The sequence below is a fragment of the Sycon ciliatum genome, chromosome 1, assembly GCF_964019385.1.
Source record: "Sycon ciliatum chromosome 1, ocSycCili1.1, whole genome shotgun sequence".
Lineage (NCBI taxonomy): Eukaryota > Metazoa > Porifera > Calcarea > Leucosolenida > Sycettidae > Sycon > Sycon ciliatum.
In genome coordinates, this window is record NC_088643.1 from 88,183,131 (window position 1) to 88,207,538 (window position 24,408).

At 48.5% G+C, this 24,408-nt stretch overlaps 2 protein-coding genes and 1 non-coding gene across 4 annotated transcripts in view; 2 read left to right on the forward strand and 1 right to left on the reverse strand.

The window, feature by feature from the left end:
- The window catches only part of LOC135806219 (MAP kinase-interacting serine/threonine-protein kinase 1-like), a 30,778-nt gene extending 15,212 nt beyond the window's left edge, over positions 1–15,566 (forward strand). Inside the window, exons 10-17 of the mRNA XM_065320377.1 lie at positions 2,107–2,162; positions 2,488–2,577; positions 3,059–3,162; positions 3,868–3,961; positions 5,153–5,203; positions 5,853–5,969; positions 6,852–6,895; positions 14,849–15,566. Of these exons, the coding sequence (XP_065176449.1) occupies positions 2,107–2,162; positions 2,488–2,577; positions 3,059–3,162; positions 3,868–3,961; positions 5,153–5,203; positions 5,853–5,969; positions 6,852–6,895; positions 14,849–15,086 (794 nt within the window). The 3' untranslated portion in view covers positions 15,087–15,566. The remainder of the gene's footprint in view (positions 1–2,106; positions 2,163–2,487; positions 2,578–3,058; positions 3,163–3,867; positions 3,962–5,152; positions 5,204–5,852; positions 5,970–6,851; positions 6,896–14,848) is intronic.
- Positions 15,567–16,290: 724 nt separating this feature from the next.
- Positions 16,291–16,362, forward strand: Trnap-ugg (transfer RNA proline (anticodon UGG)). The gene has a single exon. It is a non-coding gene; the product is annotated as a tRNA-Pro (tRNA).
- A 35-nt stretch (positions 16,363–16,397) lies between these two features.
- Positions 16,398–24,408, reverse strand: part of LOC135806217 (zinc finger FYVE domain-containing protein 26-like) — a 55,510-nt gene continuing 47,499 nt past the window's right edge. The window contains exons 36-41 of one of the 2 annotated variants that reach the window (XM_065320375.1): positions 23,382–23,579; positions 22,219–22,941; positions 21,898–21,957; positions 21,394–21,627; positions 17,253–17,461; positions 16,398–16,998 (exon numbers count right to left, since the gene is read on the reverse strand). In XM_065320375.1, the coding sequence (XP_065176447.1) occupies positions 17,276–17,461; positions 21,394–21,627; positions 21,898–21,957; positions 22,219–22,941; positions 23,382–23,579 (1,401 nt within the window). In that variant the 3' untranslated portion in view covers positions 16,398–16,998; positions 17,253–17,275. Of the gene's footprint in view, positions 17,462–21,393; positions 21,628–21,897; positions 21,958–22,218; positions 22,942–23,381; positions 23,580–24,408 lie in introns of both variants that reach the window. The other variant, XM_065320374.1, reaches the window with a different exon arrangement.

A 24,408-nucleotide genomic window follows, 5' to 3' on the forward strand; every position in this document is an offset into this window, starting at 1 on the left:
CGGACCACCAGACTTTGGAGTAGAGCCATTGCTTGGTGCGTGTCATGCCTGGACGGTCGGAGTGGGCCAGATATGCAATGGGATTTTATCACACAGCCAATTGGCAATGTCGATGGATACATTGGAATTATTTTTTCTTTGACAATGCGATAAATAGAACAATAGATGCCGACATAATACCATGTAACAATCATAAAATGAAAAATGTATAAAAATGTGATTCATACCGTAATTCCGCGCATATAAGCCCACGGGCCTATATCCGGATATACGCCCACCTCCGTTTATAAGCCCATGGGCTAATAAACAGACACAAATGCAACTCGCGTCAGTGCAGTTTACCAGTAGAGTATGGTAGACCCACTATGGCCACGGACTTGTACTTTTCGGGAACTGTCAAAATTCGAATATTGGCCCATGGGCTAAAAAACGAACATGTTTTACTGGATATTTTATCCCCAAACTGCATTATTTCACATATAAGCCATATAAGCCCATGGGCTTATATGTGCGGAATTACGGTATACGTTTTTTCTTTCGTCATCAGTGAACCTATTTCGAATAGTGACTAACTGGTGAGTAAACAATATTATGTGTACTCAAACAAATTAAAGGGGAAGTTAAGCCTAAAATCAAATTTTCACCAGTTGTCTTCGGGGTGCTAAGTCCAATGGTCTTGGTCCGAGGAAGCTGAGACGCTCCCTTCCTCTTTTTTCCCAATCGAACTCGCGCACTTCCACCGAAACCGGGTGACTGCGCCCTACCAGATGGGGATTTGTATGCAAAATCTCACTAAAAGCGCCATGTCGTTCTTATAAAAGCACAGATGACCGCGATTGGCCCATATGTTGTAGTCTTTTGGACGCTGAATCGACTGGTTTTGGTCCGAAAATGATGCGATGTAGCGTTCGGCCCTTATTCCCAATCGAATATGGCTGGACAAGCGGTCACGTGCTCGTGCGTACACCAGTCAACTGGTCACCGTGCCTGCACTGCATGCAGACTACAACTTACAGCATGGTATTATATAACCCAATACTAGTTCAATACTAAGTATTAGATAAACCTTGTTATTTTTAAAACAATTCGGGTTAAAGTAGCTACATGACTATCAAGACGACATCCAGGAGCAATCAAAGAATACACGACTGACATAAGGAGAAGTCTAAAAACTCCCCCAGCATAATGAGGGTCAGAACCGGGTTCAACACCCATAATATGGTTCAGTTGGTCCCAACGGACCGGGGCTCTGCCAACCGTGGATGGTTGTAGTAAGGTCACTGTTTCCAAACACAGTGTCCTCCGCCTTGTTTCATGCTGTCAAACTAACAACTTACAGCATGTTTGGGCGAGTTTCTGTCACCCGAGTTGAACCTTTGCACCTTTGAGTTGAACCTTGGTGTGAAATTTGTGCCCTGCTGGCATGGTGACCAGGCGACTGGTGTACGCAGGAGCACGTGACCGCTTGTTCAACCATGTTCGATTGGGAATAAGGGCCGAACGCTACATTACAGCCTTTTCGGACCAAAACCAGTCGACTCAGCGTCCAAAAGACTACAACATATGGGCCAATCGCGGTCATCCGTGCTTTTATAAGAACGAAATGGCACTTTTAGTGAGATTTTGCATACAAATCCCCATCTAGTAGGGCGCAGTCACCCAGTTTCGGTGGAAGTGCGCAAGTTTGATTGGGAACAAAGGAGGAAGGGAGCGTCTCAGCTCCCTCGGACCAAGACCATTCGACTCAGCACCCCGAAGACTACAACTGGTGAAAATTTGATTTTAGGCTTAGTAACTTCCCCTTTAATTTTTTAATTTGTCTTCAGCAAAAAGGCCTCAAGAAAGCTTCCTTTGGAGACGATGAATTTTCCAAGCAATACGGCGCACTATGTTCATCTTATGAGGTTGTATAGGACAGGCAAAATAATTACTGTCTTGTCCTCAAATAGACGCAAGGCCTCGTTCAGCTTCATGAAAGTGTTGGAGCCATAAAGCTCTTTCCCCCCAAATCCGGCAAACTCTTTAGTCCGGCTAATCTAGCCAAAACATTGCATAATGGCTCCTATCGTCATGGATCGTGTTGTTTTATTCTTCTTGTCCTGACAGGAATAGCACACCGGGATTTGAAACCTGCCAACATTCTCTGTGAGCAAACGATTAAGGTATGTGTACATGTAGCATGCAGTCTTAAGGTATGTGTACGTGTAGCATGCAGTCTTAAGGTATGTGTACGTGTAGCATGCAGTCTTGTCTAGAAGCTCAATTTGAATAGAAGAAGCTTCCATGTTTGAAATATAAAACACAGTTGTTTTGAGCTGTGACTAGAATACTGCAGTTGCAGCACTGTGCGCGTACATTTAGTTTCTTCTCCATGTACACACACACACACACACACACACACACACACACGTACACACGTACACCCATTCTCTGTCTCTCTTCCACTGCCCTATTGCCTCACTGTCTTACTGTGGATTGACTGTGCAGGTGACTCCGGTACGACTATGTGATTTTGATCTCGGCAGTGCAGTGGGAGCAGCAGCGAATAGAGTCACCACTCCAGAGTTGTTAACTCCCGTATGTGCGATGGACCTGTTATGACCTTATAGTTATATTCATGTGGAATACTCTTTTCGTTTTATTTGGAGGTTTGTTGTTCAAAAATGGACTATAGGCTAAATCAAAGAGGTTTTGTCATTTACATGTAAATACTTCAAGTAGTCGTGAACTGTTGGGAACTGATTGGCTGTTTCGCTCCGTCCACACCTGTTTGTACCTTGGCTTCTAGTTGTTTGGCTGATGCTTCCCTTTAGTTATTTTCCCTGCATTTTCGCTTCCACCTTGATTAGTTCTCTTTCCCTGATGAGCCAACCGAGGGTAACCGAGGGAGCTGCAAGACGCCATAGCAAAGCAAGAGTTTGTTAGATCTCCGAGGAAGAGTTTGATACACCTAGCTCATGTATCAATTACATGAAGCTCAGAGTTTTTGTTAGTTTTCAGTTGTGTCTTCATGGTGCTGTCTGTTACTCCTGTCTTTTGTGTTGCTTGGCTTACACAGGTGGGATCATGTGAATTTATGGCACCGGAAGTTGTTGCTGCTTTCGCTGATGATGATCTGTCATACGACAAGAAATGTGATGTGTGGAGTTTTGGCGTTATTGTGTAAGTCGTACTGTTTGTAATGTGTGCGCTGTATACGAGCTCGGGTGATTTCTTGTGTGGTTTGAAATGTTTGATTCTGGTCATGGGCCGGGCAGCTCTCTGTTTGTGATTTTGGTCATGGGCTGGGCGGCTCTGAGCCTGCTGCATACATGATTGTGGTGTTGGGTAGCTATGCTTGTACTGGTGCTCTTTACCAACAATACTTTGTCTCCTCAATACCGCTGTCGCCGCCAACAACAACAACCACCGCCACCGCCGCAACGACAGCATCAACAACAGCACACGCGTGCAGGTTGCAACCGGACTGCTACTTCTGTACAAGAATCAAACAAGGAGTTTCTTTCATCACAGTCAGCCAGCGAGAACCACATCTTTTTCTTACCGAAACACCCACACCAGCACTGACAAAGCACGACCTCGTCATTCACAGGCAAAGCCCATAGCCACTCGGCGACAAGCGTTGGTCAGGGTGTAGTGGGTGTAATGGGTGGATACTGGGAATGTGTGTTTAGACAGTGTACAGTACACAACAGGAGGTGATTAGTGACCAGTGTGCCAACTTTACTTCCGTGACCTCATGATGCTGTCAGTCTAGCGTGGCCTATCTGCTAGTATGCCGAAGTATCTTTACAGGATCTACCTGATCATGTTGCTATTGTATTTGTTTGGCATACTTGAAGTACATGCTGTCTGTTGCTGCTGTAGATACACCATCCTGTGTGGGTATCCACCGTTTCAAGGACACTGTGGTGCCTTTGACTGCATGTGGGACGACGGCGGAGACTGCTTTGCGTGCCGTGTAAGATGATAAGATTCCGCCTGTTTTGTGCGGAGACTGATCATGTGTAGACCTACAGTGCATTTCAAAACTATAGACGCGTAGGGTTTTTGAAATATTTCAAATTTGGCTGGAACTTTTTGAGAATAGTTTTCGGAATATTGCTCGGGATCGCTCCACAATTACTCTCATAATAGTTTCTAAAGGATTGGATAACAGACGCCCAATTTGGAAAAAATTATGCACAAAGTGATCACAGATTTTATGTGGTATAGATGCTGGCATAACGGTTTTTGCCTAGGTACGCGTCTATAGTTTTGAAATGGACTGTACATGCTAGTAATGGATGGTGGTCATGTGTAGACCTACATGCTAGCAGTGGATGGTGGTCATGTGTAGACCTACATGCTAGCAGTGGATGGTGGTCATGTGTAGACCTACATGCTAGCAGTGGATGGTGGTCATGTGTAGACCTACATGCTAGCAGTGGATGGTGGTCATGTGTAGACCTACATGCTAGCAGTGGATGGTGGTCATGTGTAGACCTACATGCTAGCAGTGGATGGTGGTCATGTGTACTTCAGTATTGTTATACACTAGTAGTGCAGCATACGTATCATGGTCCTGTTCTATTGCAGTTGTATCATGGTCCTGTTCTATTGCAGTTGTATCATGGTCCTGTTCTATTGCAGTTGTATCATGGTCCTGTTCTATTGCAGTTGTATCATGGTCCTGTTCTATTGCAGTTGTATCATGGTCCTGTTCTATTGCAGTTGTATCATGGTCCTGTTCTATTGCAGTTGTATCATGGTCCTGTTCTATTGCAGTTGTATCATGGTCCTGTTCTATTGCAGTTGTATCATGGTCCTGTTCTATTGCAGTTGGTCTTCATCTTGAGTGTCTGCTCAAATATAGTTTGTCGTGCTCTGTATGTAATAGTAAGTCATTAGTTTCCAGCCCAGCCTTTCCAGCGTAGGTGTACTACCAAGTCTTGTTTGTGTGAGTATGGAGGAGTTCAGGTAAAATGGGGCTAGGAGTAGTTACAAACATACTGGGCTGGCGCATTGTATTTTATTAGAGACAAAGAGAGAAAGACACCAGACTGTTGTCAGTTAGTTGGCAATTTGAGAAAGAAGAACTTCATGAGTTGTTTTCTTGACGTGTAGCGTGTGTGTTTGTGTGTGTGTGTGTGTTTGCTTATTGGTTGCACAGTCGGAGCTGCTGAGTAAGATTGGCTCGGGTTCTTACGACTTTAACACCACAGTAAGACTTTGTGTTGTAGATGTGTTGTCACATGATTGTGTGCTGCTGTGGTTGAATGCATGCCAATGGTACGCTGTCAAGCTGTGTATGGAGAAGACGAAGTACAAAGGAACAGTGCAGCAATGGAGTGCACACCAATCAACATGGAGATTCACTCCATAGCTTGAGAGGCAGGAGAGAAAATGTTGCAGTGCTCACCAAACTTGGGTGCTTGTCGGGCATCGGCAGCAGCAAAGGCAGATGTCTTGCTTATCGGGCATCGGCAGCAGCAGCAAAGGCACATGTCTTGGACCGTACGTTGCGCCCCCAAAGTGGTCTCTGGGCAGCCTGGAAACACTGGCGCTAATACGCGTGGCTGCATCATCTGCGGGGGTACGGTTGACTTCAGGATTCGGTTCTACAAGTAGAACAATTCGCTCTGAATGCGAAGTTGGAATCCGGAGCCTTCACAATAAGAATTTATGCTCTAAACCTAAGGGCACTTTGCCCTTTGCCCAGTCTTGAAGCTCGGCAGTTGTTTGTGCTTGTGTCACAGTCGTGTGTACTGTTAGATATACATATAATTATGTAATGTGATGATGTACATCCTCACCACTTGTGTCCACTCACATGCATAACTCTGTGTACTCTTATGCGTATCCCTTTGAAGGCGTGGAAAACTGTCAGTGACGCGGCGAAAGATTTAGTCACACGTCTGCTTGTGAAGGATGTCCGTCGTCGTTACACAGTAGATCAAATGCTCGCACATCCGTTTGTAACGAATGAGGTACGTCACCGCCCATAAACTCTCTATGCTAGAGCCATAACAGGTTATACACTGCGTAGTAATATCATGTTTCATTGTTTCATTGATCGAAGTAACATGTATCACCATTGCACCTGCAGACAAGGATAGTGCATTCATCGCCCCAGAACACGACATGAACTCTGTAGTGTGTGACATTAACATTATGTGTGTGTGTGTGCAGTGTGTGCAGTGTGTGCAGTGTGTGCAGTGGCCCTGAGTGGGTGTTTGTATCATAACTTCCAGAGTGCATAACCCCAAGAGTATGCAACTCTACACAAGAGGTCTGGCATTGCGCCATGATTGATCAGATACGGCTTCCAGCTGACCAGTAATGTTTTTTTCTGAGACTTCGGATATTTTTGTACATGATGCATTGTGCCCAGGCATTGCGCGTGCAATAGTTACGCCTAAACCTTGGACGAACTCAAATCCGTCATTTCATGTAGTGAAGGCAGCGCGACGCGCAGGGCAACCATAGCTTGGAGATGGGAGTTGCACACTCTTGGGGTTATGTAGTCTTGATGACGTGCATGTGTGTTGTGGATACTTGTCACATAGCATCAACTGCTTGCTGTCATTGTGGACTGGGGCTTAGTGGGGAAAATGTCACTTGCTGTCATTGTGGACTGGGGCTTAGGGGAAAATGTCACTGCATCACTGTACATGTAAAGAGATAGATACTTCACAGTCCAAGAAGGCGTCTTGTGTATTTTGAAGCTGTATTGCCACCTTGCATGTTGCTGCGTCTGCGTCTTGATCCTAGAGGGTGGAGGCATTCCTGTGGACGCGGAAAACTCAGTCTGAGTCTCGCCAACCCGTGAAATTTGTTTTTATATTATTTTCTATTTCCGCCTTGTACAGGTTCTGTCAGCACGACCACTTGCTACTCCTTCTATGTTACAGAGGTTGGTTTTGTTTGTTGCTGCTGCTGCTGCTGCTGCTGTGTGTGTACGTGTGTGTGTATGTGTGAACACTTGTTAACGTGTGTGTACTTAGGTGTGTGTATGCGTGTGTATGCTTGTGTGTGTGTGTGTGTGTAATTATGTACGTGTGTGTGTGTATGTGTGTGCGTGCATGTGCATGTGTGTGTGCATGCATGTGTGTGCATGTACGTGTGTTTAGAAGAGTATCTCTTTGTCGTTGTTACTATAATCGAGTGGCACATTCGCACTACAATTCTACGAGTGCTAGTTTGAAATTACGTTATGAATTTGAGCAATTGTTACGTTGTACAGCAGGTACGAACAATTAATATTTACATACTCACCGGTTTTCGTTTCGGAGTCCAGCGCTGTGACTCAGCTAATTTCTATTTCGTTTGCCTTGTATTGTCTGACTAGGGGCGCTGTCACCCCGTCGGGTGCAAGCACCCTTGGACAGAAGCACTTCACGACACAAGTGTTCATTTTCGTTTTTCCTCTTCTGCTTCTTCACAGTTTGAATGTGTGCCTTTTTCGTACTCTGCTCTCGATCGAACCATGCGCGGGTCGATCTCCATAATTATTTTATCTTCCGTTGCCATGGCTGGCATTAGTACGCGTTCTGTACTCACTCGCTGCTTGGCACGCTTGCAGCGCGTCTTTTTTCTGTTGCAACCCAGTGCCTGCGTGCACGGTACGGGATTTGCGATGCCACATCAGCGTTGGTGTGTCGTTGTGCTTCGTTGTTGTTTTGTTCTTTGCTGAGTGCGGTCGTTAAAACTGAGCAAGAACGGGTCGTTGACAAGGCGTGATTTCGATGTGCATGCCCTCCTGTCAACTCCAAACTATTGGTAGCAGAGGATGGTTTTCACGGAGCCATCATGGAGGTAAAACTAGAAGACCTCGCACGGAAAAAGCGAGAGCTAAAAACGGATTTCACAAATACGAGGAGAAATTTGACAGTGGAGTCAACGAATGAGGTGCCGAACCAAGATGACGTAAAGGCATGGAGAAGCCACTTGACGACAGTGTATGACGAGACCAAGAAGGTCATCATGGAGTACATGGAAGCGGTGGTGGATACTGACTCTAGGAGACATGCTGGTCTCCAAAAGCAGTACAAGCAGCTGGAAGGCCAGTATTCAGATGCCATGGAATTGGCCAGGAGTGTGCTCATCAGGAGCAGCAGAGCGAGCCTGGCAGCGTCGACCAGGCAGACTCCCAGTCCCAAGCAATCGCCACTGAGAGGGGCAACGCCTTTACTGGCGTCAGTACGAGAGGAAAGCAGAGAAATTCTAGATCTGCGTGCGGCGCTCCAAGATGCACCGTTTCTTGGTCGCCAGGACGATGCGCGGGTTATGTTGCCCAGGGCTGCAGACTATGGAGAATGGGTGAAAGTAGAGCCGGACAGTCGTGTTGTAATGTTCAGTGGTCAGCGTGTGGGGGAACCTGCCGAACCCTTCCCGACCGTTGCCATGGCAACCGCGTCAGCACACGCGCCACCGCAAACGGATATGATCAACAGCAATGCATGCACCGCTTTATCTGCAGCAGCCGCAGAGTATCAGCCACGTAGTTCAGTGCTGCCAGCGTCATTTGCAACTATGACCACGGGCAGCAACGCTCCCGCTATAAATCAGGAACAAGGCTCTGCCTTCCTGATCCACGATCCTGCTGATCAAACACATAGTATGATGTATGCAACGTATGGCAACAATAGTGCTAGGCCGCAGCAGGCATACATGTACCAACAACAGCAACCGCAGTGGAGTGCGAGCAATAGTGCAGTCGTGTACAACTCACCTGTGTCTACTGGACCGTCGCACACCATCTCTGCCGGAGCGTCACAGTACGGTGTGAGACCCAGCGCTGGCATGCAAGCACCCCAGACCGCAGTATTCGCCCCAGTTCCGACATATGTCGGAGGCACCGCAGCTCGACCTGCGCCACGGACTGCTCCAGCGGCAGCTGCACAGATCAACATCGCCAGCAAGTTGAAGCGGATCGAAATTGCCGTGTTCACCGGAGAGAAGCGAAAATACGAGCGCTGGAAATCCGCTTTCAGCGTTTGTGTGGACCAGCAGCCGCTCTCCGCTGAATTCAAACTGCTGCAGCTCCGACAGTACGTGGCGGGTGAGGCGCTGGATGCCATCGAGAGTCTTGGCTACTCGGCAGCAGCATACGATGCTGCTCTGCGGCGGCTGGAGCGACGCTTCGGTGGGAGTCGCCGGCGCCTTGCGGTTAGGATGGAAGAGCTGGAACGATCTCCACCTATTCGAGCCGGTAGAGCCCAGGACCTGGAGCGCTTTACCGATGTGCTCGACATGGCAGTGGTGACGTTAAAGGATGCCGGTATGCACACCGAGCTAGGTGCCGGCATTCTCTACCAGCGGATCCAGCAGAAGCTGCCGGTGAACTTGTTGGCCCAGTATCGCCGCTGGATAGTACACCACCAAAAGGACGAATCGGTCGAGGTGCTGCTGGAGTGGCTGAATGCCGAGGCAGAAGTTCTTGCTGCCGCCACGGAAACTATCGAAGGCATCAGCCAGCAGCATCACATCAGAAGCCAATTGTCAGCCAGCGGGACAAGTCGAAATCAGCCGACTCGGACGGCAACTGCTCACGACGCTGTGCAACCGCGCACGACCACGTTCGTGACAGCTACAAACACCGCTGGCAACGTGCCGACCGCAAGGTCCACATGCCAATGCTGCAATGGTGGCGCGCACCCGATCTGGCGCTGCCCAGAGTTTGAGAAACAAACTGTAAGCCAGCGCTGGGCAGCAGCGAAGCGAAGCAAGTCATGCTATAGATGCCTTGCGACTGGGCACAGCGGCAAGGACTGCCCACGGGACCGGCAGTGCGGTATCAACGGGTGCACGCAGCATCACCATCGCCTGCTGCACAGTGAGCCCCGTCAACCGCCTCCAGCGTCGTCAACCCACGCCTCCGGAGAGACTGGAGCCATGCAGCCGGAGAACTTCAGTGCTGTCTCCCTCGGAAACAGCACGAAGGGAGAGGAGAATAGAGTACGGACGGTGACGTCGATTCGGACAGTTCCCGTTCAGCTATCCAACGGCAAGCGGTCGCTAACTGTTAACGCGCTGCTGGACGACGCCAGCACGCGCTCGTACATAGCGAGCAATGTTACGGCAGAACTCGGCCTGGTTGGATCAAGTATGTCGCTGACCATCAGCAAGCTGAATGGACAGCAAGAGACCATTCACACTGTCCCAGTATCGTGCACTCTGCGAAGTGTGGACGGAGCCACGTCGACGACTCTCCATGCGTGCACAATCGAGCAGCCAACAGGCAACATGGAAGTTGTAGACTGGCACCACCTGGGAAAGCAGTACGCACATCTAGCCAACGTTGAGTTTCCGCCGCTACCGTCGAAACGCCACATTGACGTGCTTATCGGTGCCGACTATCCGGAGCTTCACATGGCGTATGAAGAGCGCTCGGGTAACAGCCATGAGCCCGTGGCGCGTCGGACGGCATTAGGTTGGACCTGCATCGGCCAAGTACAACCAGCACACCCAGCGGCGAGCTGCTGCTTCACAATGTTCAGCGACGGTGACCTACAGAGCAGCTTGAAGCGCCTGTGGGAAATCGAAGAAGTGAACAGCAGCACTACGAAATTCATGTCACGCGACGACAAGGCGGCAGAGCAGAAAGTTGCAGCGTCGTTGAAGGTGACGGACGGCCGCTACTGCGTTGGCATACCCTGGAAATCCGAACGTCCAGTCATGCCTGAAAGCCGAGCGAAGGCACTCGGCCGTCTGCACAGCTTGGAGAAGCGGCTGCGACGTGACTCAGCAGCAGCAACAGCGTACAGCGATGTCATCCGCAAGTACCTAGCCAACGGGTACATTCGACGAGTGCCTGACAACGAGTGTGGAGGTTCTGTAAACGAATGGTACCTTCCACACTTCGCCATCATCCGTGAAGATAAGGCCACCACGAAGACACGTGTGGTTTTCGACGCAGCTGGCATCAGCAATGGTGTAGCGCTGAACGATGTTATCAGTGCTGGTCCCAAGCTGCAGCAATCGCTACCGAAGGTACTCCTGCGCTTCCGGCAGAACAAGGTCGCCATCATCTGCGACATCCAGGAGATGTATCTCCAGGTATCCCTGGCTCCGGAGGACAGGCCCTTCCATCGCTTTCTTTGGCGGGATAACGAGCAGGAACCGGCCACATACGAGTTCAATCGAGTGGTCTTCGGTGTGAACGCGTCGCCTTTCCTAGCGCAGTACGCGGCTAGACACAATGCTCATCAGCACGCCGACACCTATCCTCGTGCAGCGGAAACGGTCCTTGAGTCAACGTACATGGATGACTCCATGGACTCTGTTCGAAGCGATGAGGAAGGCGTTGAGCTCGTAAGGCAGCTGTCGGCGTTGTGGCACAAAGCCAGTATGCACCCGCGAAAATGGCTGAGCAACTCCACGGCGGTGTTGCAGACCATCCCGGAGGAGGATCGCGCTGAGGAGATCAACCTCACGAAGGGAGAGCTGCCGAATGTCAAGACACTGGGAGTCCTCTGGCTTGCCAAGGAGGACCAGTTCACGTTCCAGCTGCAGCTGTCGGAGATCGGCTCAAATCCTACGAAGCGCGCATTTCTCAGTGCAACAGCAAGTTTGTTTGATCCACTTGGACTCCTCGCACCGTACCTCGTGCAAGCAAAGGTCCTGCTGCAAGAGATGTGGCTTTGTGGAGCAGCATGGGATGAGCAACTGCCCCCAGCAATCGTCAAGAAGGTTCTCGGCTGGCTTGAGCAGGTGACGGAGCTATCAACAGTACGTGTACCACGCTGCCTGACGGCCACGGGACGCACAGCAATCAGCAGCCAGCTTCACGTGTTCTCAGATGCGTCCGAGGTCGCATACGGAGCAGTCGCGTATCTGGTCAGTCACTATGACACTGGAGAACCGACAGCACGGTTCGTCGCAAGCAAGGTCCGTGTGGCACCAGTGACTGCTGTCAGCGTTCCGCGGCTTGAGCTAATGGCGGCGACAACCGGAGCAACGCTCGCCACATCATCCGCCGAGTCACTGAACCTCGACCCCCGAGCAACGACGCTATGGTCGGACAGCAGCAACGTTCTGCACTGGATCACCAACTACAGCCGCACCTTCAAGCAGTTTGTGGCTAGTCGAGTGGGCGAGATTCAACGGCAAACCAATCCTACCCAGTGGCGGTACGTGCCCACCGCGCTCAATCCAGCCGACCTGGTCTCTCGAGGAATGTCAGTGCAAGAGTTGGCGGGAAGCAGTTTATGGTGGAACGGTCCCGGCTTCTTGGGTGCCGCTGAAAGTGAATGGCCTGTTCAGCCAGAATTGAAGCCCCGTCCGTCAACTCTGGAGTTAAAGAAAGACAATCAACCGACGGACGAGTCCATCGAGCTGACTGCGGTGACCGTCGACCAATGCCACAGCGAGCTGAATCGTCTAGAGCCAAGCCGCTACTCCGACTGGGTACGAATGTGCCGTGTTCATGCTTGGTGTGTGCGATTCGCTACGAATTGCTCAGTACCACCCGCACAACGAGAGTTTGACGAATTATCGCCACCAGCGATCCGAGACTCTGAGGAGTTCTTCATCAAGCGAGCGCAGCAACAGTCGCTACCAGAGTATGCTGCAGTTAAGGCAGGCAAGCCGATCCCTGCAACCAGCAAGCTGGTCTCGCTCAAGCCAATGATTGACGACGCTGGCCTTCTACGCGTCGGAGGTCGACTACAGCATGCAGATTTCTTGACTGCAGAACAACGCAATCCGATCGTCCTACCACGAGGGGATCATGTGACACAGCTGATTGTCAAGGCATGTCACGAACGAGGATATCACGCGTTCGGTGTCAGCCATACGCTAGCTGAACTCTCGTCGCGCTACTGGATCGTCGCTGGCCGCGAAGAGGTGCGAGCTTGGGAAGCCAAGTGTGCGAGGTGCGCCCGGAACCGTACGAAGCCGGCAATGCAGGTGATGGCGCCACTACCTAAGGTCCGAGTCAGCCTGCCGCTACGCGCATTCGGCCGAGTCTCCGTAGACTACGCTGGACCGTTTATGACGAAGCAGGGTCGCGGCAAGACACAACACAAGCGGTACCTGTGCTTGTTCACCTGCTTGCAGACGAGAGCAGTGCATCTCGAGCTGTCATACGCGTTGACAACGGACTCGTTCCTGCAGGCGTACGTACGCTTCACCAATCGACGGGGAGTACCGATCGACGTCATCTCCGACAATGGCACGAATTTCGTCGGCGCCACCAATGAGCTTGCTCAGCTAGTCAAGCAGCTTGATGCAGAGGCGATTCAGCGGCAGACAGCGGATCAGCAGACTAGCTGGCGTTTCAACCCTCCAGCAGCACCACATTTCGGCGGAGTGCATGAGGCGTTAGTGAAATCGGCAAAGCGTGCTATCTCGGCGATTCTGAAGAACGCGGAGGTCACAGACGAGGAGCTATTGTCTGCTATCGTCGGCGCGGAGGCGCTCATGAACTCACGGCCACTGTCCTACATGTCGGCAGATGGTCGTGACCCAACTCCGCTAACGCCCAATCATTTCATGTATGGCCAAATCGGTACTCGGTTCGCACCTGCAGGAGTGGACGAGAGCGAGTTCAACCCTCGGCAACGCTGGCGTGTAGTGCAAGAACTCGTGCTGCACTTTTGGCGGAGATGGATGCAGGAAGTCGTGCCAGAGCTGAACCGGCGACTCAAGTGGAGGACGGCCGAGACAGACCTCAAGGTCGACGACATCGTTCTAGTGACATCCCAAGACAACCCACGGGGCACTTGGCCAATGGGTCGCGTTACCGAAGTGCACCCTGGTCCAGACGGACACGTGCGAGTTGTGAAGGTCAAGGTGGGCGACAAGACCTACACCCGCCCAATCGTGCGTCTTTGTAAGCTGTTCTGTGAGTAGCTCCTTGTTTGCCTATTTCAGAACAATAATCAATTTCGAATTTTTTGGTCACTGTGAATTTCGGCACAGTGAGAAGGGAGAGAAATGTTTAGAAGAGTATCTCTTTGTCGTTGTTACTATAATCGAGTGGCACATTCGCACTACAATTCTACGAGTGCTAGTTTGAAATTACGTTATGAATTTGAGCAATTGTTACGTTGTACAGCAGGTACGAACAATTAATATTTACATACTCACCGGTTTTCGTTTCGGAGTCCAGCGCTGTGACTCAGCTAATTTCTATTTCGTTTGCCTTGTATTGTCTGACTAGGGGCGCTGTCACCCCGTCGGGTGCAAGCACCCTTGGACAGAAGCACTTCACGACACAAGTGTTCATTTTCGTTTTTCCTCTTCTGCTTCTTCACAGTTTGAATGTGTGCCTTTTTCGTACTCTGCTCTCGATCGAACCATGCGCGGGTCGATCTCCATAATTATTTTATCTTCCGTTGCCATGGCTGGCATTAGTACGCGTTCTGTACTCACTCGCTGCTTGGCACGCTTGCAGCGCGTCTTTTTTCTGTTGCAACCCAGTGCCTGCGTGCACGGTACGGGATTTGCGATGCCACATCAGCGTTGGTGTGTCGTTGTGCTTCGTTGTTGTTTTGTTCTTTGCTGAGTGCGGTCGTTAAAACTGAGCAAGAACGGGTCGTTGACAAGGCGTGATTTCGATGTGCATGCCCTCCTGTCAACTCCAAACTAACGTGTGTGTAATTATGTACGTGTGTGTGTATGTGTGTGCGTGCATGTGCATGCGTGTGTGTGCATGTACGTGTGTGTGTGCTTCTATGCATGTTTGCACATGCGTGAAAGAGTGTGTGTATGGGGATGGATGTGGGTGTGTGAGTGCCGAGTCATTTCTTGAATTCTTTCTTTCATTTTGCTTCCACAAACGTTCAACAGCTGAAGATTACTCATAGATCTCTGCTGTTCAAATCTTGTCTTCTCTTGTCTTCTCTTGTCCTGTGCTGTACAGAAGTGGAAGCAGGGGATCCATTGACCTCTTTTCTGCCACTGTTGCAGCTTCTCTACGCTCATTTGAGTCCGTGGAGAAACGTGTAGAAAGTGCTCCACAACCAGTTTTCATTTGTCCTACCATATTACCTGATCGTCTTCCAGATTTAGAATCTCTACAGTTAGGACCAACCGGAAACTCTGCCATTGCAAAACGGCGCCTGTCCAGGGTTTCCTCTCCATGCTCAGAGTCTGAGTGATGATGCATTGGCTCCAGGCATTAATTTTGTGAAGTGTCTTCGGCATTAGCTTGACTGTACAGCTAGTCTCTTTTGGGTAATTGTCTGCATTTCATGTTGATTTCTCTGCTCCTATCCTAGAGTTCATGTACTTTGCAATACGCGGAGTCATGCTAGCAAATGGCCACTGTCAGCGTGCCATAGCTCCTGGAGGACAGGGAGGGTAGTTGCCAGTGAGTGCCACAGAGTGCACGCTGTTTATCACTAGACAATGCATGTGAATGGTTTTAGTATCCCTGTCATTCTCGAACACTCTGCTCACAGAGGAACAATATTATTGAGCTTGAGAAAATTCAAATTTGTTCCACGCAATAGTAATCGTCTTCTGGAAATCACTCTCCGTTTACTTATCATTCCGTTACTAATGTTATTGCCTATCGGACCTGCCTATTGCATTTTCTCTTGTAAGTTTTAGTTATGGCTTGAAAGTCATGAAGTCAAGTACGGCTGCTGGTCTTAATTTATGAGGGTGGGTGAATGACGACCAGCTGGAGGAAACAGATCGAACTGCCCGCACCATGGCACAGTTTCACGGGCGTCTGTTATCCAGCCGTGTATGCCCAATGATTCGGTCTAATTCTCTATACCAAGAGTGCATAAACAAGAGTATGCAACTGTGGTTATGGGTCAGTGCGCAGCACGCTGCCTTCATTACGTAACTTGCCTTCATCACGCTCTGAAAGCATGCATTCAAACTCACAATTTCTCGTACGAGCCCATCCGTTTTTGCTCGATTCGTTCCAGTACCTACGCGATCTCTAAATTCTGGCGCTTGAACTCCAGTTCCATACGAAAGTTCATTTCAAACCAGAGGGAAGGTGCGGTGTTTGATTTTCTGCAGTGCGCGCAGAGCCGCGGACTGCAGCTGCATGATGTAATGAAGGCAGTGCGCCGCGCACCTGGCCCATAGAAAAGAGATCACAGTTGCATACTCTTGTCTATACTCATACAGTCATGTAGATGTTGTTATCTGCACCTGTTCACTTGTGACATGTGCTTGGAAATACGCACATGAACTTCATAGTCCCATGGCAATCTTGATTTTATTCACACCAGTGCACCCCGACCAAACACATCGTAAATCACTCGTGCGAGGCCGAGGAGCATTGTATCAAGTCTGGGCGATTCCTTCTTTCCCGGTTGGGAGGAGTCCGTTTTTGTCTGTGGCCTGTTGGTCTAGGGGTATGATTCTCGCTTTGGGTGCGAGAGGTCCCGGGTTCAAATCCCGGACAGGCCCGAGATTTTTTTTAAACAAGTACACGACACAACTCATTCTCAATAATTTGGTAAATTTTTGATATGTATTTTATTTCGTAGGGCTAGTTTCAAAAAGTAAACTGAAGACACACTGAACGCAAGCACACACGAAAAACTAAACACGTTCAAAGAAACATGAAATTCAGCGCACGCGCACAGCGCATGAAGTACCTATATTTTAGCAATTTATTATGATGTCTAAAGTGAGTGATAGTTGTCGAGTCGCTTTAAAGCACACGCCCAGCTTCAAAGAAAAACACTGCCATGCTGTTTTCATTTTCATTGAAAAAGAATCCATGAAAAAAAGAATATGATAATGCAAAAATGATTTAAAAAGGAGACCAAGGAGAATGGCCAGCATCCAACCAACTTGTGTACGCACATAATTATACTGTGTACGACGTGTGCGTGTGTAGTAGCAGCTTTGCAGTACACGCTAAGAGCATGCATAGTCAAGTCTGCTGCTGCTGCTGCTGATATCTAGTGTCATGACAGTTTCTGTATGGAGGAAGAACTACTCACAGAGAGAAAATGCCACTTGAATAAAATTGGAAATATAAGTTGAAAAAGAGGCCGCCGTTCGGAGAGACTGAAGGCTGACCATGTAACATACCGGCTGTCACAAGTAAAACAATTGAAAGGCACATGGACAAGTGAAAGACAAGTTAGACAAGAAAAAACGGAGACTGAAGTGTGAATAGCAAGACTCGACAATGCTCGCACACTCACTACAAATAATTATGGTAAAACAATCGGCTTGATTCGGGTTGAATAAAGAAAATATGGAACAAATGAAGGGCAAGTGAAGGGCACAGATGTAAGTGCTAAAACTTAAAGTACAAAACAAATGCATGCATATAGGTAACACACCTGAGTAATCGTTTCCGGCCTCATCAACGCTGTTGCTGCTGCTGCTGCTGCTGCTGCTGCGAGAGGAAAAGCTCACAGAGACGTGTTATTTGCGGCTGATTTCTCTCCTTGGCCACCATGGAGATAGTTCTGACCAAGTCATGTCGTTTGACCTTGACTGCAATCAAGTACGCATTCTTTAGCTTGCCACAGTCAATCAGGGCTGACACCTGGCAAACACAGCACGTACATTTACAGACATACAGACATATTCGTACAGGATTATTAGCACACACATCTACACACACACACAGGTTGACCTGTACCATAGCACCTCAAACAGGTTCATCTTCTATTGCAGCTTTGTGAGAACCCCCGCACTACATTGTAGTTCAGCATGACCAACAGTGCACACTGTAATACTGCCAACAGTGCTCACTGCAATACTGACAACAGTGCTCACTGCAATACTGACAACAGTGCTCACTGCAATACTGACAACAGTGCTCACTGCAATACTGCCAACAGTGCTCACTGCAATACTGACAACAGTGCTCACTGCAATACTGCCAACAGTGCTCACTGCAATACTGACAACAGTGCTCACTGCAATACTGACAACAGTGCTCACTGCAATACTGCCAACAGTGCTCACTGCAATACTGACAACAGTGCTCACTGCAATACTGACAACAGTGCTCACTGCAATACTGACAACAGTGCTCACTGTAATACTGACAACAGTGCTCACTGCAATACTGACAACAGTGCTCACTGCAATACTGACAACAGTGCTCACTGCAATACTGACAACACTGCTCACTGCAATACTGACAACAGTGCTCACTGTAATACTGACAACAGTGCTCACTGCAATACTGACAACAGTGCTCACTGCAATACTGACAACAGTGCTCACTGCAATACTGCCAACAGTGCTCACTGCAATACTGACAACAGTGCTCACTGCAATACTGACAACAGTGCTCACTGCAATACTGACAACAGTGCTCACTGTAATACTGACAACAGTGCTCACTGCAATACTGACAACAGTGCTCACTGCAATACTGACAACAGTGCTCACTGCAATACTGACAACAGTGCTCACTGCAATACTGACAACAGTGCTCACTGCAATACTGACAACAGTGCTCACTGCAATACTGCCAACAGTGCTCACTGCAATACTGACAACAGTGCTCACTGCAATACTGCCAACAGTGCTCACTGCAATACTGACAACAGTGCTCACTGCAATACTGACAACAGTGCTCACTGCAATACTGCCAACAGTGCTCACTGCAATACTGACAACAGTGCTCACTGCAATACTGACAACAGTGCTCACTGCAATACTGACAACAGTGCTCACTGCAATACTGACAACAGTGCTCACTGCAATACTGACAACAGTGCTCACTGCAATACTGACAACAGTGCTCACTGCAATACTGACAACAGTGCTCACTGCAATACTGACAACAGTGCTCACTGTAATACTGACAACAGTGCTCACTGCAATACTGACAACAGTGCTCACTGCAATACTGACAACAGTGCTCACTGCAATACTGACAACAGTGCTCACTGCAATACTGCCAACAGTGCTCACTGCAATACTGACAACAGTGCTCACTGCAATACTGACAACAGTGCTCACTGCAATACTGACAACAGTGCTCACTGAAATACTGACAACAGTGCTCACTGCAATACTGACAACAGTGCTCACTGCAATACTGACAACAGTGCTCACTGTAATACTGACAACAGTGCTCACTGCAATACTGCCAACAGTGCTCACTGAAATACTGACAACAGTGCTCACTGCAATACTGACAACAGTGCTCACTGTAATACTGACAACAGTGCTCACTGTAATACTGACAACAGTGCTCACTGCAATACTGACAACAGTGCTCACTGCAATACTGCCAACAGTGCTCACTGTAATACTGACAACAGTGCTCACTGCAATACTGACAACAGTGCTCACTGCAATACTGACAACAGTGCTCACTGTAATACTGACAACAGTGCTCACTGCAATACTGACAACAGTGCTCACTGCAATACTGACAACAGTGCTCACTGCAATACTGCCAACAGTGCTCACTGTAATACTGACAACAGTGCTCACTGCAATACTGACAACAGTGCTCACTGCAATACTGACAACAGTGCTCACTGCAATACTGCCAACAGTGCTCACTGCAATACTGACAACAGTGCTCACTGTAATACTGACAACAGTGCTCACTGCAATACTGACAACACTGCTCACTGCAATACTGCCAACAGTGCTCACTGCAATACTGACAACAGTGCTCACTGCAATACTGACAACAGTGCTCACTGCAATACTGACAACAGTGCTCACTGCAATACTGACAACAGTGCTCACTGAAATACTGACAACAGTGCTCACTGCAATACTGCCAACAGTGCTCACTGCAATACTGACAACAGTGCTCACTGCAATACTGCCAACAGTGCTCACTGCAATACTGACAACAGTGCTCACTGCAATACTGCCAACAGTGCTCACTGTAATACTGACAACAGTGCTCACTGCAATACTGACAACAGTGCTCACTGCAATACTGCCAACAGTGCTCACTGCAATACTGACAACAGTGCTCACTGTAATACTGACAACAGTGCTCACTGCAATACTGCCAACAGTGCTCACTGCAATACTGACAACAGTGCTCACTGCAATACTGACAACAGTGCTCACTGCAATACTGACAACAGTGCTCACTGCAATACTGCCAACAGTGCTCACTGCAATACTGACAACAGTGCTCACTGTAATACTGACAACAGTGCTCACTGCAATACTGACAACAGTGCTCACTGTAATACTGACAACAGTGCTCACTGCAATACTGACAACAGTGCTCACTGCAATACTGACAACAGTGCTCACTGCAATACTGACAACAGTGCTCACTGTAATACTGACAACAGTGCTCACTGCAATACTGACAACAGTGCTCACTGCAACACTGACAACAGTGCTCACTGCAATACTGACAACACTGCTCACTGCAATACTGACAACAGTGCTCACTGTAATACTGACAACAGTGCTCACTGCAATACTGACAACAGTGCTCACTGAAATACTGACAACAGTGCTCACTGCAATACTGACAACAGTGCTCACTGCAATACTGACAACAGTGCTCACTGTAATACTGACAACAGTGCTCACTGCAATACTGCCAACAGTGCTCACTGCAATACTGACAACAGTGCTCACTGCAATACTGACAACAGTGCTCACTGTAATACTGACAACAGTGCTCACTGCAATACTGCCAACAGTGCTCACTGCAATACTGACAACAGTGCTCACTGTAATACTGACAACAGTGCTCACTGCAATACTGACAACAGTGCTCACTGCAATACTGACAACAGTGCTCACTGTAATACTGCCAACAGTGCTCACTGCAATACTGACAACAGTGCTCACTGCAATACTGACAACAGTGCTCACTGCAATACTGACAACAGTGCTCACTGAAATACTGACAACAGTGCTCACTGCAATACTGACAACAGTGCTCACTGCAATACTGACAACAGTGCTCACTGTAATACTGACAACAGTGCTCACTGCAATACTGCCAACAGTGCTCACTGAAATACTGACAACAGTGCTCACTGCAATACTGACAACAGTGCTCACTGTAATACTGACAACAGTGCTCACTGTAATACTGACAACAGTGCTCACTGCAATACTGACAACAGTGCTCACTGCAATACTGCCAACAGTGCTCACTGTAATACTGACAACAGTGCTCACTGCAATACTGCCAACAGTGCTCACTGCAATACTGACAACAGTGCTCACTGCAATACTGACAACACTGCTCACTGTAATACTGCCAACAGTGCTCACTGTAATACTGACAACAGTGCTCACTGCAATACTGACAACAGTGCTCACTGTAATACTGACAACAGTGCTCACTGCAATACTGACAACAGTGCTCACTGCAATACTGACAACAGTGCTCACTGTAATACTGACAACACACATGTTGTACTACAGCACACTTGGCACAGGGACACATCAATAGTCACCCAGCTGTAGACCAATTCAACACTTGCAACACATCATGTCGGTATAGTGATAACCCACCTTGCTGTCACTGCTCTGCAGCATTCCAATCAGTTTGTCAGTCTGCTTGCTCTCGGATGAATCCTTGGCCGATATGCTGACGGCTGAAAGGATGACATCATCACGAGCACGGCCCGACGTCATACCCATACTCTGCATGCAGCGGAACAGAGAGTCCAGCTTCCTCCAGTCATGTTGCGATGATATGCGTCGGGCAATCAATGATAAGATGCGGTTGTTGTTCAAACGGAAATCCTGCAGGAACAACCACGTAGATATGCAAAACAAGCTAAAAAATACAGCTATCACATGGCCACCAATGTGAGACTACAACCAGTCAACAGACAATGACTGTACATGTATACAGTATAGGGCGAGAAGAAAACGCAGTGATCTGTCCAATTGCCCAATAACAACCAAACGACGCAAGTAATAATACTGACACCAAATCAATACCAGTGCCAGTGCATGTCTTCAATCAATACCAGGTCACTGTCTGGACAGAGGGCACAGTACAGTACATACCTGTACAAGCTTTTGTGCAAGCTTGAAGCCGTCGTCAACATTGGGATCCAGAACAACAACCTAGTTGAAGAGAGATGAAGAAAGCAATCAGTACAGTATACCACCACCACGGCTAAGACATGAAAAACACTGAGAAGAAATCCAGCTGCAAGAAGTTTGAAAGTGACTCCATACACCAACAACACACGGTAAATTAATGCCCCAAAACTATAAAGGAGAATAGCTCAGGGTACTGGAAAGATACTGGTGGGTGTGGATGACGTCATGCAATAAGGATTATGTCGTGCAATGATGTCACTGTCAATATCATTGTTTTCTTACCTGAGCAGCAAGCTCTTCCCGGACTGAGCTACGATTGAAGAGGGTAGGCAGGGGGCGAGCAGCTGCACCGCTGTTGCTGCTGCTTGACCCACCGGATGTTGACTGCAGGCCATGAAGAAACTCTGTCACCTCGACCTGTAACTTGATGGTATTCATGTGTCGAGTGATATCAGCAGGTTGCATGGTCTTGCGAGACTGCACTTGCTGCTGCTGCTGCTGTTGTTGATGTTGTTGTTGTTGTGAGCTTGCTGTAGTGTGATCAACGGAGCTACTATCACTGGCTGACACCATGTCATAGATACTAGTGCGTGCTGACGTCTCAAAGATGCTATTGGACCTGGATGCAGCATCAGCAGCAGCGCCGCCGTCATACATACTGGATATACTGGGTCTACCTGATACACTGCTGTAGACACTGGCTGATCTGCCTGCCGCTGCGCCGCCACCACCACCACCACCACCACCACCACCACCACCGGCTGATGACTTGTCCACGGAGGGTTTGGAATCCTGGCTCGGCAAGCCACTACCAACCATTTGCCAGCCACTGGTTGCCACCGTGACCGACTCAGTCCAGTTGCCATGATCAATAGCGGAGCGGAAATGTTCTCGGGCACGGTGTAACCAGGGCAGACGAGCGTGCAGCTCTGCGTACGTTGTCGCCGGCTTGCCAATCTGACCGGAGAAGAACTTGATACCAGTCATGGCGGCACGCACGTAGTCCTGCATGCACAAAACACCCGTGCACATGTGCATATCAACACACTGCTAAACTGAACTGCTCATGTAGCAACAGCCTGGGATATAACGAAAGATTGAGCTGACTAATCACCAATGCTCCCCCCCCCCCCCCCACCTTCTACAAAAAAGAAAACATGAATGTGAGTACACGGCGCAAGAAAAAAAATTGACAGCATTGAGATATCCATCCCAGAATGCAACCGCAGTGGCTCCCAAGTCTAGTGAAGCTTCGCACTAGTGTTTTATACTGGTGTGCGCCTCTAGATTGTATTTCTAAATCAGTGTGACAAGCATGCACGTACCCGTCACCCCCCCTCCCCCCCTCCCACACACACAAATTACACTCAAATCGTAGAGAGAACACAACCTTGCCAAGCAGCAGTACAGTTCAATGGGCAGCAAGAGCACAGAGCAATACGTACGCGCATGAATATCTGTAGGTTATACAGTGACGTGTGTAGGTGTTTTGATGCAAAGTAGCGACACAGTGCCATCAAATACGTATCCCACTGGTTCAAACTAGTATCCAGGGACAGCATCTGGTCCAGGAGATCACGCAAAGAGCCACGGCGAAGGCATGGCTCAGCCAGACCCTCAAGGAAAGTCTCCTCGTTGACATTCTGAATAAGCACAACAGCAGCAGCAGCAACAGCAGCAGCAAATCAATCACCTGAGCACTAGCAGCCTGGGCACAGCAAGATCAGTGTTGCTAGCATGCTGCAAACAACCTACATTGTATTGTTGAACACAGGGACATAGCAGGGAAACCAAAGCTGTTACTCGGAATTTCACGCGTTGGCAATCATCAGACAGCACTCTCTGCAGCTAGGTGCAAAGATCACTGTCCCAAGAGCTGCCGCCGCAGCTCACTGTGAGTGTACTATTGAACACTAAGGGCTAGTAAGGCTGCAGCTACACTTGCTATTAGAACGCTGTGAACGCAACTGGATTGAATACGTCATCAACGAAACAGGTGCAGAACGCCAAGCGCAAAATGCACAGCATTTCTTTTCAGCTACCTCATGGCCCTGTAGAAAGCAACCTTTCTGCGTTCCATTTTCATTTTTTTGTTCGTTCAGTTGTTTGCAGTTGGACTCTTTCGGTACAAAACAGCTTCCTTGTCAGCTTGTAGTGTATTCAGTGGTAGCGTTGTGATAGAGACAAGACGTAAGAAAAAGCCGAAAAATTGATGAAGAGTGGTGGTTGGAATCATGCACTTCCAGTGTAGCTTGCAAACACAAACTAGATTCACACGTAGGGTAGTTTCAGTCTAACGTCATCTACTCTGCAATAAAGAGCGCGCAATTGTGAAAAATGCGTTACATGTAGACACCTAAATCAAACTTCATACACCAAACATACATACATACATACATACACCAAACATACATGCACGCACACGTGCCACGAAGTGTTGATTTCTCCTCTGAAAAAAAAGGAGAAAAAGTC